This window comes from Vipera berus, assembly GCF_964194415.1.
Source record: "Vipera berus genome assembly, chromosome: 1".
Taxonomy (NCBI): Eukaryota; Metazoa; Chordata; class Lepidosauria; order Squamata; family Viperidae; genus Vipera; species Vipera berus.
Window position 1 is genome coordinate 121,801,824 of NC_138202.1, and position 13,268 is coordinate 121,815,091.

Genomic DNA, 13,268 nt, shown 5'->3' on the forward strand with positions numbered 1-13,268 from the left:
TTACTTCACCACTTTGAGCCTTTGAATTATCCCAAACACTAGAGCTACCACATCCGAACTGCAAAAATCCAGATAACCGCTAGAGGGCAACAATGAGAGCATATCAGTTCGATGCCGTCTGATGGTTGTTCAGCTTTTTACAGCTTTTAGTCATACTGATGACTTTTTTTATGAACCAAGAGTGCAGCAACTCTGCCTTGCATCGCATTTCCCAAATCCACAATCATGTTAATGAAATGGTCTCATGCTTTCTTCTATCACACATGAAAAGGACAGGGTTTGCATGCTGGTTCATATTTTCTATTGGTTTACTGTAACTCCACACGCTTCTTGGGTGCTTCATAACATAATTCTTTCATTCTGTTCTAAGCAGTATCCGTATCACCTTTCTTACTTCCATTCTGCGTTCATTCCATTCAGACAACAATCAATCTTTTACTATTTTTTCCATACAGGACTCATTTTTTTTCTTCCTGCGGTTGTATGATTTTCACTATAGTTACGTTCATCTCTTTTTCTCCCTTGTCCAATTTTTCCCAAGACTCACTCTTAATACAATCCAAAATCATCTGCCCTAAAGTCATGACTTTCCATTAGGCATTTATCCTGCTTCACTGATGTTCTGTCTTTCAGCATAAGCAATTGTGCTGTTATTTCAGCAACACAAATTTAGGAAAAGAGGCAGCTGCAGGATTGGAGTCTTTTGTCCAAATGATGAAAGTAGTAGTGCAACACAAACCCCACCCCTTCCATGTGTTCATGTGATATATTACTGCATACAGGTAATCCTCATTTAGTAACCAGAGTTGAGACTGGCAACTCAGCGGCAAAGCAAAGGAATTGCTAAGTGAAATCACCTCTTACTTCTTTCTTTCCTTTGCTTTACAGACTTGCAAAAGTCATAAATGTAAAGACTCGTCATAAAACTACTTTTTCGTCATTGCCATAATTGAAAACGATTTTTGATTGAGGCAGTTGCTATACAAGGCCTATCTGTATACAAATGGGACACAACTTTGTTTTCATCACTGATTCATTAGCCCCTTGACCCCACAGATACCTCTGTCAAGAAATTGGGGTGGGGAGGCAGGGGTGGAATACAGGCTTCCCACCAAACAACAAAGAAACTATTGCTGCCCTGATTGGCTACTATACCATGAATTCATCAGACAGGATCATATATTAAATACATGGAGGATGCAAGATACAGCTGAAGAGTTAAAAGGCTCTTCCTTTCCTACAATAACAGGACTTCCATTAGGCTCTCAGATCTGGGCTGCAGAATTAGGAGGACCATAAGATGGCAACCAAGAGAAGAATTTCCTGTCTCTTTGCTGCCATCTGCTGACCACCTGAATTTCTACAGCCTGGATCTGGTAGTCCTATAATCTGCACAATGTTTCTCTCTTTAGTGGAAACAATTGAGTACACTGGGCTTTCTGTAGATTACTGTCATTACATTATACATGTGGTAGTGTTTATGATAGATGAGAACTTCCAGATTCTGATTAGATGGCCATCTGTGTATGATTGCCCTCTCCTCCAAGTTTTGGACATACGTACACATAAAAGTTGGGTTTGAAAAGCCACCTGCAATGTTAAACTTCCCACAAACATAAAGCAATGAGGATTTGAACTTTGCTTACTTTAAGGTTCTGAGACAACATGAGAATTCTCAGATTTTACAGTGGTTATCTTCGCAAATACTAAACATAGATTAGATTTGTACGATTCTCATGTAGATACACTCATAATATCATTAGAAACAGCCTTCTGAAACCTATTGGCTGTGTTCACACAACATAATATCCCTTGTTAATGTGTTAGTCTAGCTGTAGTTCAGCTTATCATGCAAATACGGTCCTTAGAACTGGCAGGGTTTTCTAGTTCTAACCTTTTTGCATCCATATAGGATATGACCTTCATCTGCTTGACTAAATGACTGTCAGTTCCATTTTGGGGAAAAAAATGCTGCCATGTGATTCTCTGGTTCATTGGACCATGCTCAGAGAAATACAATCTTGAGTGGGTGCTAAATCCAAATGCATTACAACACATATTGTAGATTTATCTCTGGAAAGGGACAGAATACACTAAGGTGGCCAACTTGGAATGGCTTTGCCAAACAGATCAAAATTAGACTCATTGAACTTACAAGAGTTCTTCTGTCTTGGAGACATTTCAACCTAAATGTCTTCTTCTCTTGTTTTATATGTGGAAATATTTTTTGCTTCTATTTAGTTAATGATTCAAGAAAGAGGAACTCCTTCTGGCTGTCAGTCTCATAATCTGCAATTAGTGCAGGTTCGCATCCCACCAGGCTCAAGGTTGACTCAGCCTTCCATCCTTCCGAGGTAGGTAAAATGAGGACCCAGATTGTTGGGGGCAATTAAGCTGACTTTGTAATAATGCCGCTTGGGGGGTGTATGAAAGCCCTAATAAGCAGGCATATACATAGAATGAAGGCTACTGCTAAGCTTGTAAGCCACCCTGAGTCTTTGGAGAAGGGCGGGATATAAATGGAATAAAAATAAAAATAAAAATAATAAATAATCTAGCACTAGGAGGTTGTCAAAGCTGTAGTGCAGGGTACTATAGCCTCCCTGCTGCATCTCTTTAGACCATGCTGAATTAGGAGTGACTTTACAATTTGTCCCTTTCAACAGAAGCTTCCACCATACTGTGCACAATGACAAACACATTTGAAGTACTGTAGGTAGGAAAAGGGCCGTTGGTGAGTTGGTAGCAGTTTCTATCACACCCTCAGCACCGAGAAGAACCAGATCATACGGAAGCTATGTAGGAAGGGGATGATTCAGATGACGAAGTGAGAAGCAGCCACAGTGGCAGTGTGCTGGCCAGACAGGAGGTGGTTTAATTTCCTGAAAGAGCTCAGGTTGCAGATGTTAAATGATTGCTGCCCTAACTTGGGAAGGAGGGAAGAATGGGTCTGGCTGTTGTCCCTCAGAGTTGCCCACAAAAAAAGAGGTGCTTTGCTATCCGCTACATTATGTAATTCCCGTCCTGTTTCTAAGGGCTCCAAAAGCCTCACCCAGCTTTCCCTAACTTCAAAATGGAGATGACTCCCTGATCCAATTTAGCTTTCAAGGTGCTTTACCCTGAGGCTAATTAAGCAACTGTGATTCTGCTAGATGGGGGTGTTATTCTCCTCCTCCTTGTTAATGTTTAATTCTTATTCTCTCATGAAAGAGAAGCGGTGAGATTAAGGGTACAGATTTTCAGGCTATGTCTTCCTCTGAATTAAGCCCAGGAACCGCATGCATTTGGGTTTTCCTTTTCCTCCCAGTTCTGTTCATGCCACAAAGTCCAAGGACTGGAAGAACCATGCTTAAATAAGGACAGGTGTTCAGTCAAGTAGCATCTAAAGAAGTCTCCATTCCTGCCCTACGCTGTGACCCAGAGGGCTGTTTGGTTTACGCCAGGGATTGATTTCTAGAAGAAAAACGTACCAGAGCTAAGTCTAAGGACCAAACACCCTGCAACAGGAAAACCTGGCTCTCTGATTCACTGGGAGAAGCCATATTTGCTTATTGATAAGGGTTATGATTTTGATACACAATCAGACGCACTCGGTTATTGTTTTTCCAGGCTGGCGCTGGATTATAAACCCTGCTCTTTTGCAGCGCTGCTCAATATGAATCTGATGTGCTTGAGCTGAAGAACTGGGACTCTTGGAAAAGCAGGGCTGATTGTTCCCCCTTGGGAAGCTTAGTGGTCACTGCTAATGCAGCAACTGCTCTGCCCAGGTAGGGGTCAGGTATTGCAGCCCCTCCCCCCCAGATAACCCCCCTCCCACTTTATCCATACCTTCCATATCGGTGACTGTCACGGTGGCTGTGCTGACGGCTTCACCATGCTTGTTCTTGGCCACACAGCTGTAGACTCCAGCATCAGCCACCTTGCTGTTGAGGATCTGGAGGCTGCCATAGTCCTCTTCTTCTTCTTCCTCTTTGCCCTTCTTGTTGGAAGCAAGAGGTACCTTCTCCTTGTACCAGGTCAGGTGTGGCTGGGGGTTGCCGGTCACAACCACCTTCAGCAGGAAGTCATGGCCAATGCTAACAGCTGTGTCTTTCAGCTCCTGCAGAAAAATTGGAGCCGCAGGGCCTCCCTGCTCTGCTGTGACTTTGGCTCTCTTAGGAGGGATGGCAGGGCTTGGAGGAGTTCTGCCGGGGCCCCGTCCTGTCTGCCCAGCTTCTTCTGTGCCATGGATGAAAATATTCTGCTCCTGAGCTTTCTGCATGGTTTAGGGCCTCACTGACTTTTACACGGTCTTTAGTTGCAGTGATGTTGCATAAGACACCCACCTACCCCCCCAACCTAGGATTCTGCAATCTCTCCGTCAGATAGGGCCCCGTGCAGCCCCCCGGGAGCTCTTTCCCTTCCTTGATGTTCACCCTCTCTGTGTGAGACCCCCCAATTGCTGGGCATCTGCCAGGGGGCACTGACGCTGCTCCAGGTGCCTGCCCACCCAGCCTGACAAGTCCCAGAAGGTTGCTAAGCTGCCAGGCAGGGGGTTATTTTTAGGATGGTCTCAGGTTGCAGCCAGCCCATCCCAACACACTGAGGGAGCTAGACTCGTTGCAAAAGGCACAATCCTGCCAGTTCACACAACACCCATGCCCTCATTCTGAAACTCCTAACATCTTTACTGTCTTTTTGCGGTCCCACTACTCCTCATTCCACTGAATTACCTCCCCCCTCTTTTAGAGAAAGGGAAATCCAGAATGAAAAAGCCTCCCGCTCCTGTTTAGTTCCTCCCTCCCTCGCTTCCTCCCAAGTAGCAGCTGTTTTCTGACATGTCACATTCCTTGACCGAAGCTGAGAAGAGCAGAGTGTATGACTGGAGTAGCTTAGCTTCTCTAGCAAAGATAACAGTGGGTGGGTACAGTTTGCCAAATCGGGACTGAGGGACATAGCGGGCCTCTTTGGCCCAGCCAATTTCTAGACAATTCACACTGGGCACACTTCAAATGCAGGATGGAGATACAGTGTTCCCTTCTACGATCCCAGGGGAAATATTTGAAGAAATGATCTCTTCCCGAATTCTAAACAAAAGCCCATTTCCCCCTCTATATTCACTTTTTAAAAAATTGCTAGATTTATATATCCCACTTTTTGTAAGAGGAATTGCAGACTGTACATAGTGCTCTGTCCTCCTATTTTTCCCTACAACAACCCTGTGGATTGAGGAGAGGGATGGAGGGAGGGAGAGGGAGGGAGAGAGAGAGAGCAGCTGACACCCCCCCAATCACCCTATGAGCTTCCATGGTTAAGGGCAGACTAAAACCTGGGTCTCCTTATTCCTAGGCCTTAACCACTACACATTACACTGGCTCACTCACACACAGTTGTGCCAAATATTCTCCGTGGTCTATAGGGTGCAGTAAAGAGGATCTAGGGCAGACATGTCAAACACAAGGCCTGGGGGCCGGATCTGGCTCGCGAAGTGGTTTCATGTGGCCCGCGAAGCCATCCTGGAAACAGTGAGGGAACGGCCCCCACTACCTTGGCCCTGGCCCAGAGACCCTCATTCTGCCAGAGACCCTCAGATCTGTCCCACTCCTGCCCAAGCCCCCATAGGCACCCTTGATGCGAACGATGTAGAGCTGGCCACGCCCACCCAGTAGGCCATACGCACTCTGCCCACGCCCACCCAGTAGGCCACGCCCACCCTGGCCATACCTACCCGGCCCCCTGAGGGCAAGCGCAATGCTGATGCGGCCCTCAATGAAATTGAGTTTGACGCCCCTGATCTAGGGGCTTTAGGTCACAAAGAGAAGTATGATCCGATCTGTGCAGCTTTCTATTGGGCAAATGGAGCATTGAGAATCCTGCCAGCTGCACTGGATGGAGACTTTCTAGATAGCAGAGGTCTGGTGTTCTGCTGAAGAAAGAGGCAGGATGATAGGGTCTAAAGCAGAGCTCTTCAAACTTGGCCCTTTTATGACTCATGGACTTCAACTCCCAGAATTCCTCAGCTAGGCACGCTGGGTGAGGAATTCTGGGAGTTGAAGTCCATGAGTCATAAAAGGGCTGAGTTTGAAGACCCCTGGTCTAAAGCCAAAAGTATAAAGGTGGCCTTGGCTCAATATTTGTGTAGAAGAGAGGAGAAGATAGGAAAGTGATCACCATCACCTCCATCGCTGAGGAAAAAGACATTGGGCCACCTATGCATAGAAGCAGAAGGATGCAAAACCACAGTTGGCCATGAAGTTCCCTGGATCACAAGCACTAAATGTAGCTCTTTGGAGCAGCAGCACACTTATAACATGTAAGAAAAAAGCAAGTACCGTATATACTTGAGTATAAGCCGACTCGAGTATAAGCCGAGACCCCCAATTTCACCCCCAAAAACTGGAAAAAGTTATTGACTCGAGTATAAGCCGATCCGCCGTTCTGCAAGCCTCTGCCGCCAGCAGAGGCTCGATCCGCCATTTTGCAAGCCTGAATACACAGGAATACCCTGTGTGGCCAAGGCTCGTCGGCAGGTCTCCGTTCCTCCTGCCGACCTTTGGGGAGGTTTGGGCGCCTAACCAAACCTCCCCAAACGTCGGCAGGTCTCCGTTCCTCCTGCCGACCTTTGGGGAGGTTTGGGCGCCTCCCCAAACCTCCCCAAACCTCGGCAGGTCTCCGTTCCTCCTGCCGACCTTTGGGGAGGTTTGGGCGCCTCCCCAAACCTCCCCAAACCTCGGCAGGTCTCCGTTCCTCCGCGCAGACCTGCCGACCTTTGGGGAGGTTTGGGCGCCTCCCCAAACCTCCCCAGGTCTCCGTTCCTGTTTGGGGAGGTTTGGGCGCCTCCCCAAACCTCCCCAAACCTCGGCAGGTCTCCGTTCCTCCTGCCGACCTTTGGGGAGGTTTGGGCGCCTCCCCAAACCTCGGCAGGTCTCCGTTCCTCCTGCCGACCTTTGGGGAGGTTTGGGCGCCTCCCCAAACCTCGGCAGGTCTCCGTTCCTCCTGCCGACCTTTGGGGAGGTTTGGGCGCCTCCCCAAACCTCCCCAAACCTCTGCAGGTCTCCGTTCCTCCGCGCAGACCTGCCGACCTTTGGGGAGGTTTGGGCGCCTCCCCAAACCTCCCCAGGTCTCCGTTCCTGTTTGGGGAGGTTTGGGCGCCTCCCCAAACCTCCCCAAACCTCGGCAGGTCTCCGTTCCTCCTGCCGACCTTTGGGGAGGTTTGGGCGCCTCCCCAAACCTCGGCAGGTCTCCGTTCCTCCGCGCAGACCTGCCGACCTTTGGGGAGGTTTGGGCGCCTCCCCAAACCTCCCCAAACCTCGGCAGGTCTCCGTTCCTGTTTGGGGAGGTTTGGGCGCCTCCCCAAACCTCCCCAAACCTCGGCAGGTCTCCGTTCCTCCGCGCAGACCTGCCGACGTTTGGGGAGGTTTGGGGAGGCGCCCAAACCTCCCCAAAGGTCGGCAGGAAGAACGGAGACCTGCCGAGGTTTGGGGAGGTTTGGGGAGGCGCCCAAACCTCCCCAAAGGTCGGCAGGTCTGCGCGGAGGAACGGAGACCTGCCGAGGTTTGGGGAGGTTTGGGGAGGCGCCCAAACCTCCCCAAACAGGAACGGAGACCTGCCGAGGTTTGGGGACGTTTGGGGAGGCGCCCAAACCTCCCCAAAGGTCGGCAGGTCTGCGCGGAGGAACGGAGACCTGCCGAGGTTTGGGGAGGTTTGGGGAGGCGCCCAAACCTCCCCAAACAGGAACGGAGACCTGCCGAGGTTTGGGGAGGTTTGGGGAGGCGCCCAAAGCTCCCCAAACGTCGGCAGGTCTGCGCGGAGGAACGGAGACCTGCCGAGGTTTGGGGAGGTTTGGGGAGGCGCCCAAACCTCCCCAAACAGGAACGGAGACCTGCCGAGGTTTGGGGACGTTTGGGGAGGCGCCCAAACCTCCCCAAAGGTCGGCAGGTCTGCGCGGAGGAACGGAGACCTGCCGAGGTTTGGGGAGGTTTGGGGAGGCGCCCAAACCTCCCCAAACAGGAACGGAGACCTGCCGAGGTTTGGGGACGTTTGGGGAGGCGCCCAAACCTCCCCAAAGGTCGGCAGGTCTGTGCGGAGGAACGGAGACCTGCCGAGGTTTGGGGAGGTTTGGGGAGGTGCCCAAACCTCCCCAAAGGTCGGCAGGTCTGCGCGGAGGAACGGAGACCTGCCGAGGTTTGGGGAGGTTTGGGGAGGCGCCCAAACCTCCCCAAACAGGAACGGAGACCTGCCGAGGTTTGGGGACGTTTGGGGAGGCGCCCAAACCTCCCCAAAGGTCGGCAGGTCTGCGCGGAGGAACGGAGACCTGCCGAGGTTTGGGGAGGTTTGGGGAGGCGCCCAAACCTCCCCAAACAGGAACGGAGACCTGCCGAGGTTTGGGGAGGTTTGGGGAGGCGCCCAAAGCTCCCCAAACGTCGGCAGGTCTGCGCGGAGGAACGGAGACCTGCCGAGGTTTGGGGAGGTTTGGGGAGGCGCCCAAACCTCCCCAAACAGGAACGGAGACCTGCCGAGGTTTGGGGACGTTTGGGGAGGCGCCCAAACCTCCCCAAAGGTCGGCAGGTCTGCGCGGAGGAACGGAGACCTGCCGAGGTTTGGGGAGGTTTGGGGAGGCGCCCAAACCTCCCCAAACAGGAACGGAGACCTGCCGAGGTTTGGGGACGTTTGGGGAGGCGCCCAAACCTCCCCAAAGGTCGGCAGGTCTGCGCGGAGGAACGGAGACCTGCCGAGGTTTGGGGAGGTTTGGGGAGGCGCCCAAACCTCCCCAAAGGTCGGCAGGTCTGCGCGGAGGAACGGAGACCTGCCGAGGTTTGGGGAGGTTTGGGGAGGCGCCCAAACCTCCCCAAACAGGAACGGAGACCTGCCGAGGTTTGGGGACGTTTGGGGAGGCGCCCAAACCTCCCCAAAGGTCGGCAGGTCTGCGCGGAGGAACGGAGACCTGCCGAGGTTTGGGGAGGCGCCCAAACCTCCCCAAACGTCGGCAAGTCTCCGTTCCTCCGCGCCCTGCCTGCCTGCTTCTTTCCGCTGCGGAAAGAAGCAGGCAGGCAAGGCGCGGAGTTTGGGGAGGTGCGCGCGCACCTCCCCAAACCTCCCCAAACTTCGGCAGGTCTCGGACGGCGGTGGCTTGGGAGAGGTGCGGGCGATCCCGGAAGCACCAAAGCCTCGGCCGCGCACAAGTCCTCGGTAAGTTTTTTTGTTGACTGGAGTATAAGCCGAAGTGGAATTTTTCAGCCCAAAAAGTGGGCTGAAAAATTCGGCTTATACTCAAGTATATACGGTAAGATCTGGGAGAGATGGGTAGTTTGGCAGATTCCAAGCTAGTGAAACTGAAGAAAAGGATAAACACAGTATGAGAAATGTCTGCTAGAACTGGCTGAAAAAGAATTGACCTAAAATTAAAACAGGGAAGACGCTCATATCACACAAAGGATGAGCTGTAAGAACCCTGGCATAATGACACAATAACAAATTTCCAGTCCTGGGCTTTGTGCTCTGTACCGCAAACCCTTAAGAGCCGAGAGACTTATGAATTACTCAGGGAAAAAAACATTTTGACATTATTCATTTAAAAGACAAACTAAAAGGAATTACAGCCTAGAGCTGTAACAAGGGCTACCTGGCCTCCTTATATACCTGGCCAGGTAGGCGGCTAGCCAATGGGGTTGGCCCTAGGTTTCCCGCCAAAACTGGGTTTCCCGCCAAAACCGTCCAGGCCAACGCCCCCTAGTGGCCGCTGCTATGCAGATGCCTGCACCTGGATACATAACCCACTACATTACAGCAGGGGTCTTCAAACTTGGCATGCCTGGCTAAGGAATTCTGGGAGTTGAAGTCCAGAAGTCATAAAAGGGCCAAGTTTGAAGACCCCTGGCCTAGAGAAAGGTTGCTTTATCTCTAGAGCTGCGGTGGCAAACCTATGGGACGCGTGCCACAGGTGGCACGCAGAGCCCTCTCTGTGGGCACGTGTGCCGTCGCCTCAGTCCTAGCTAGGCATAAAACCTTTTCGCTTTAGGCCTCTGTCGCCGTGTGCAAAAAAAAAAAGGTTCAATCAATCAATCAATTTCAACTTCTCGCAGGAAAAAAAAAGATCTCACAAAGTTGGAACTAATTAATTGAACTTTTTAGTCCCACCCAGTCTGCTGTTACCACCACAGCCACGCCCACCCAATGGGCCATGCCCACCCAATTGGCCACACCCAGACAATGGGCCACACCCACCCGGCACCCAACAATACATAAGTGGGTTTTGGGTTGCAGTTTGGGCCCTCGGTCTCTAAAAGGTTGCCATAACTGCTCTAGAGCATGTAAAAAATTGAATGATGCTGCCACCTGCTGGAGAGGAGAAATTTTGCTTTTCAAGTGGCTGAATAGAGCTGAGGAAAGCTTTACTGCAGGGGTCCCCAACCATGGACCAGTACCGGGCTGCGGCATGCTAGCAACCGGTCCGCACAAAGAAGCAAAGCCCCATCCGTGGGATGCAGGCAGCACACAAAACCACACACTCTCCAGTTCGTGGAAAAACCTTTCTGCATGGAACCGGTCCCTGGTGCCCAAAAGGTTGGGGACATCTGGGTTACTGTACTCAAGTATTGCACACAGACAAGGACGCGTAAAGTTGGTGAAATAAAATGCATCAGATAAATTACAAACCATAGCCAGTGCACTAATATCTCTGCACTGGTTATCAGTTTGGATCCTAGGCACAAAATTGAATTTATACATCATAAAAGGTAATGGTAAAAGTTTCCCCTGTCCAGTCATGTCTGTCTCTAGTCTATGGGATGGTGCTCATCTCTGTTTCTTAGCTGAGGGAGCCAGTATTGTCCAAAGACACTTCCGTTGTCATGTGGCCAGACTGATTATATGCCGAGGTGCACAAAGTGGTACCAATTTATCTACTCGCATTGGCATTCTTTTGAACTGCTGGTGGTCAGCCCTTGGGGCAAAGATGGGTGCTCACCCAATCATACTACGCTCTGGTGTTAAACCCAGGCTATCAGCTTTCCAACTGACAAGCTCAGCGTCTTTAACTGCTGAGCCATCTTGCCCCCTTTATACATCATACTAAGCCGTAATGTGGTTTGATTTTGGTTTAATATTAAACCCGTCCATTGCAATTTGCAAACACTGCTTTATAGCTTAGCATGTGATACTACATTTATTCAGCAAACTGCAGTTAAACAAGCCTGATGTGGTTTGCTGATATCATTACCAAGTAGTGTCAACCTGGCTATTTTATTTTTAAATCATGGTTTATGACTCTAATGTACAATATTGTGCAATGCCAGTTTATTTAAATAAAATGTGATGTGTGAAATCAAACAATATATTCAAAATACTTTCAAGGCTCTCTATGAATGCTAATATTATTATATCTTGTCGAAGGAAATGGTGCAGTAAATTTTAAACAAAGAACAGAACAGAACAGAACAGAACAGAATAGAGCTGGAAGGGACCTTGGAGGTCTTCTAGTCCAGCTCCCTGCTCAAGCAGGAGGACCTATACCATCTCAGACAGGTGATTGTCCAGTCTCTTTTTAAAAACTTCCAGCAATTTCTGGGGCCAAGCTGTTCCACTGGTTGATTGTCATCACTGTCAGGAAGTTTCTCCTTAATTCCAGGTTGCTTCTCTCTCTGATCAGCTTCCAACCATTGTTCCTTGTCCTTCCCTCTGGTGCTCTGGTGAACAACCTGGCCCCCTCTGTCTTGTGGCAGCACTGCTATCATGTCTCCCTTATTTCCTCTTTTCTTTAGACTAGCCAAACCCAAGTCCCACAGCCGTTCTTTATGTTTTAGTCTCCAGGCCTTTGATCATCTTAGTTGCTCTTCTCTGAATTTTTTCCAGACTCTCAACATCTTTTTTGTGATATGGTGACCAAAATTGGATGCAGTATTCGAGGTGTGGTTTTATTAGGGCTTTATAAAGTGGTACTAGTACTTCACGTGATCTTGATTCTATGCCTCGGTTTATACAACCCAGGATGGTATTAGCTTTTTTGGCGGCTGCTGCACACTGCTGGTTCATGGTTAAGTGACTGTCCACCAGGACTCCAAGGTCCCTCTCACAGTTGCCGCCTCCAAGCCAGGCCTCGCCCAATTTGTATTTGTTCCTTTCGTTTTTCCTGCCTAAGTGTAGGATTTTGCTTTTCTCCACATTGAAACTTATTTTGTTGGATAGGGCCCATTGTTCGAGTTTGTGAAGATCTTTTTGAATCCTGAGTTTGTCTTCTGGGGTGTTGGCTACTCCTGAACAGTTTGGTGTCATCTGCAAATTTGATGAGTTCCCCTTCAATTCCCTCATCTAAGTTGTTTATGAAGATATTAAAGAGTACTGGGCTAAGAAAACTAAGGGAAAATATAAAGACATACATTTCCTTTAATTTAATTCTGTGGGTTTACAATAAATTCTTCTTAAATTGAAAATGCCTTTGAAAAAAATCACCTAATCCCATTTTTAAAGTTTTTTAGTGCCTTCATGTCAGTACTTGCCTGAACTATCCTGCAGTTTTCTTGGCAAAATTTCGGATGTGGCTTGCCATTGCCTCCATCCTAGGGCTGAGAGGGAGTGACTGGCTTAAAATCATCTGGCTATTTTGTGCCCAAGGCGGGACTGGAACTCATAGTCTCCCTGTTTCTAATCTGGTACCTTACACCTTATTCCAAACTGAGTAATCCCATAGCAAATGAAATAAACAGAGAATACATAACTCTGCTTTGAAAATCCAGACAACCACTAGATGGCAAAGTGATATTTTAGTTGGATTAATGACATAATTAGTCACACAGAAGTCAGGCTTCATATCTGTCCAGAAGTCAAAATAACCATGCAGGGCAGTGGCCTGCAAGTAGAGGGGGCAGGATGTCATTATTGTATCCAATAGGAGCTGGGCAGACACCTGCTTCTGACTCATTTTCTTCAATCATGCTGTCTGAACACTAGATATCATCCATGAAATAAGACGTATGTCAGGAGAAGGTGGAAACCACTTTTCCACCTGGTTGAGGAATTCTGGGAGTTGAAGTCCACAAGTCATAAAAGGGCCAAGTTTGAAGACCCCTGACATAGAGTACAGCGAATAGGAGGGTGCCTGGGAATAATGAAAACCATGCCACCAAAATGGAAGAGAAGCAGGACACATTAGAAATGCTTCTGCTGTACAAAGCACGGATGTCTCTTTGACTTCTGAATCTCCTTCTCCATTCTCCTTTCTCCTCAGTGTGCGATTAAATTGAATCAGTTTTATTCTGCAGCAGCCAGCAAAAGAAGAGCATATACACAACCAG

General features: G+C 49.1%; 1 protein-coding gene across 1 annotated transcript in view; it reads right to left on the reverse strand.

The window, feature by feature from the left end:
* SPEG (striated muscle enriched protein kinase) overlaps positions 1–4,395 on the reverse strand; it is a 139,272-nt gene extending 134,877 nt beyond the window's left edge. The window contains exon 1 of the mRNA XM_081343449.1: positions 3,829–4,395. Coding sequence (XP_081199575.1) covers positions 3,829–4,261 — 433 coding nt within the window. The 5' untranslated portion in view covers positions 4,262–4,395. The remainder of the gene's footprint in view (positions 1–3,828) is intronic.
* Positions 4,396–13,268: the final 8,873 nt, after the last annotated feature.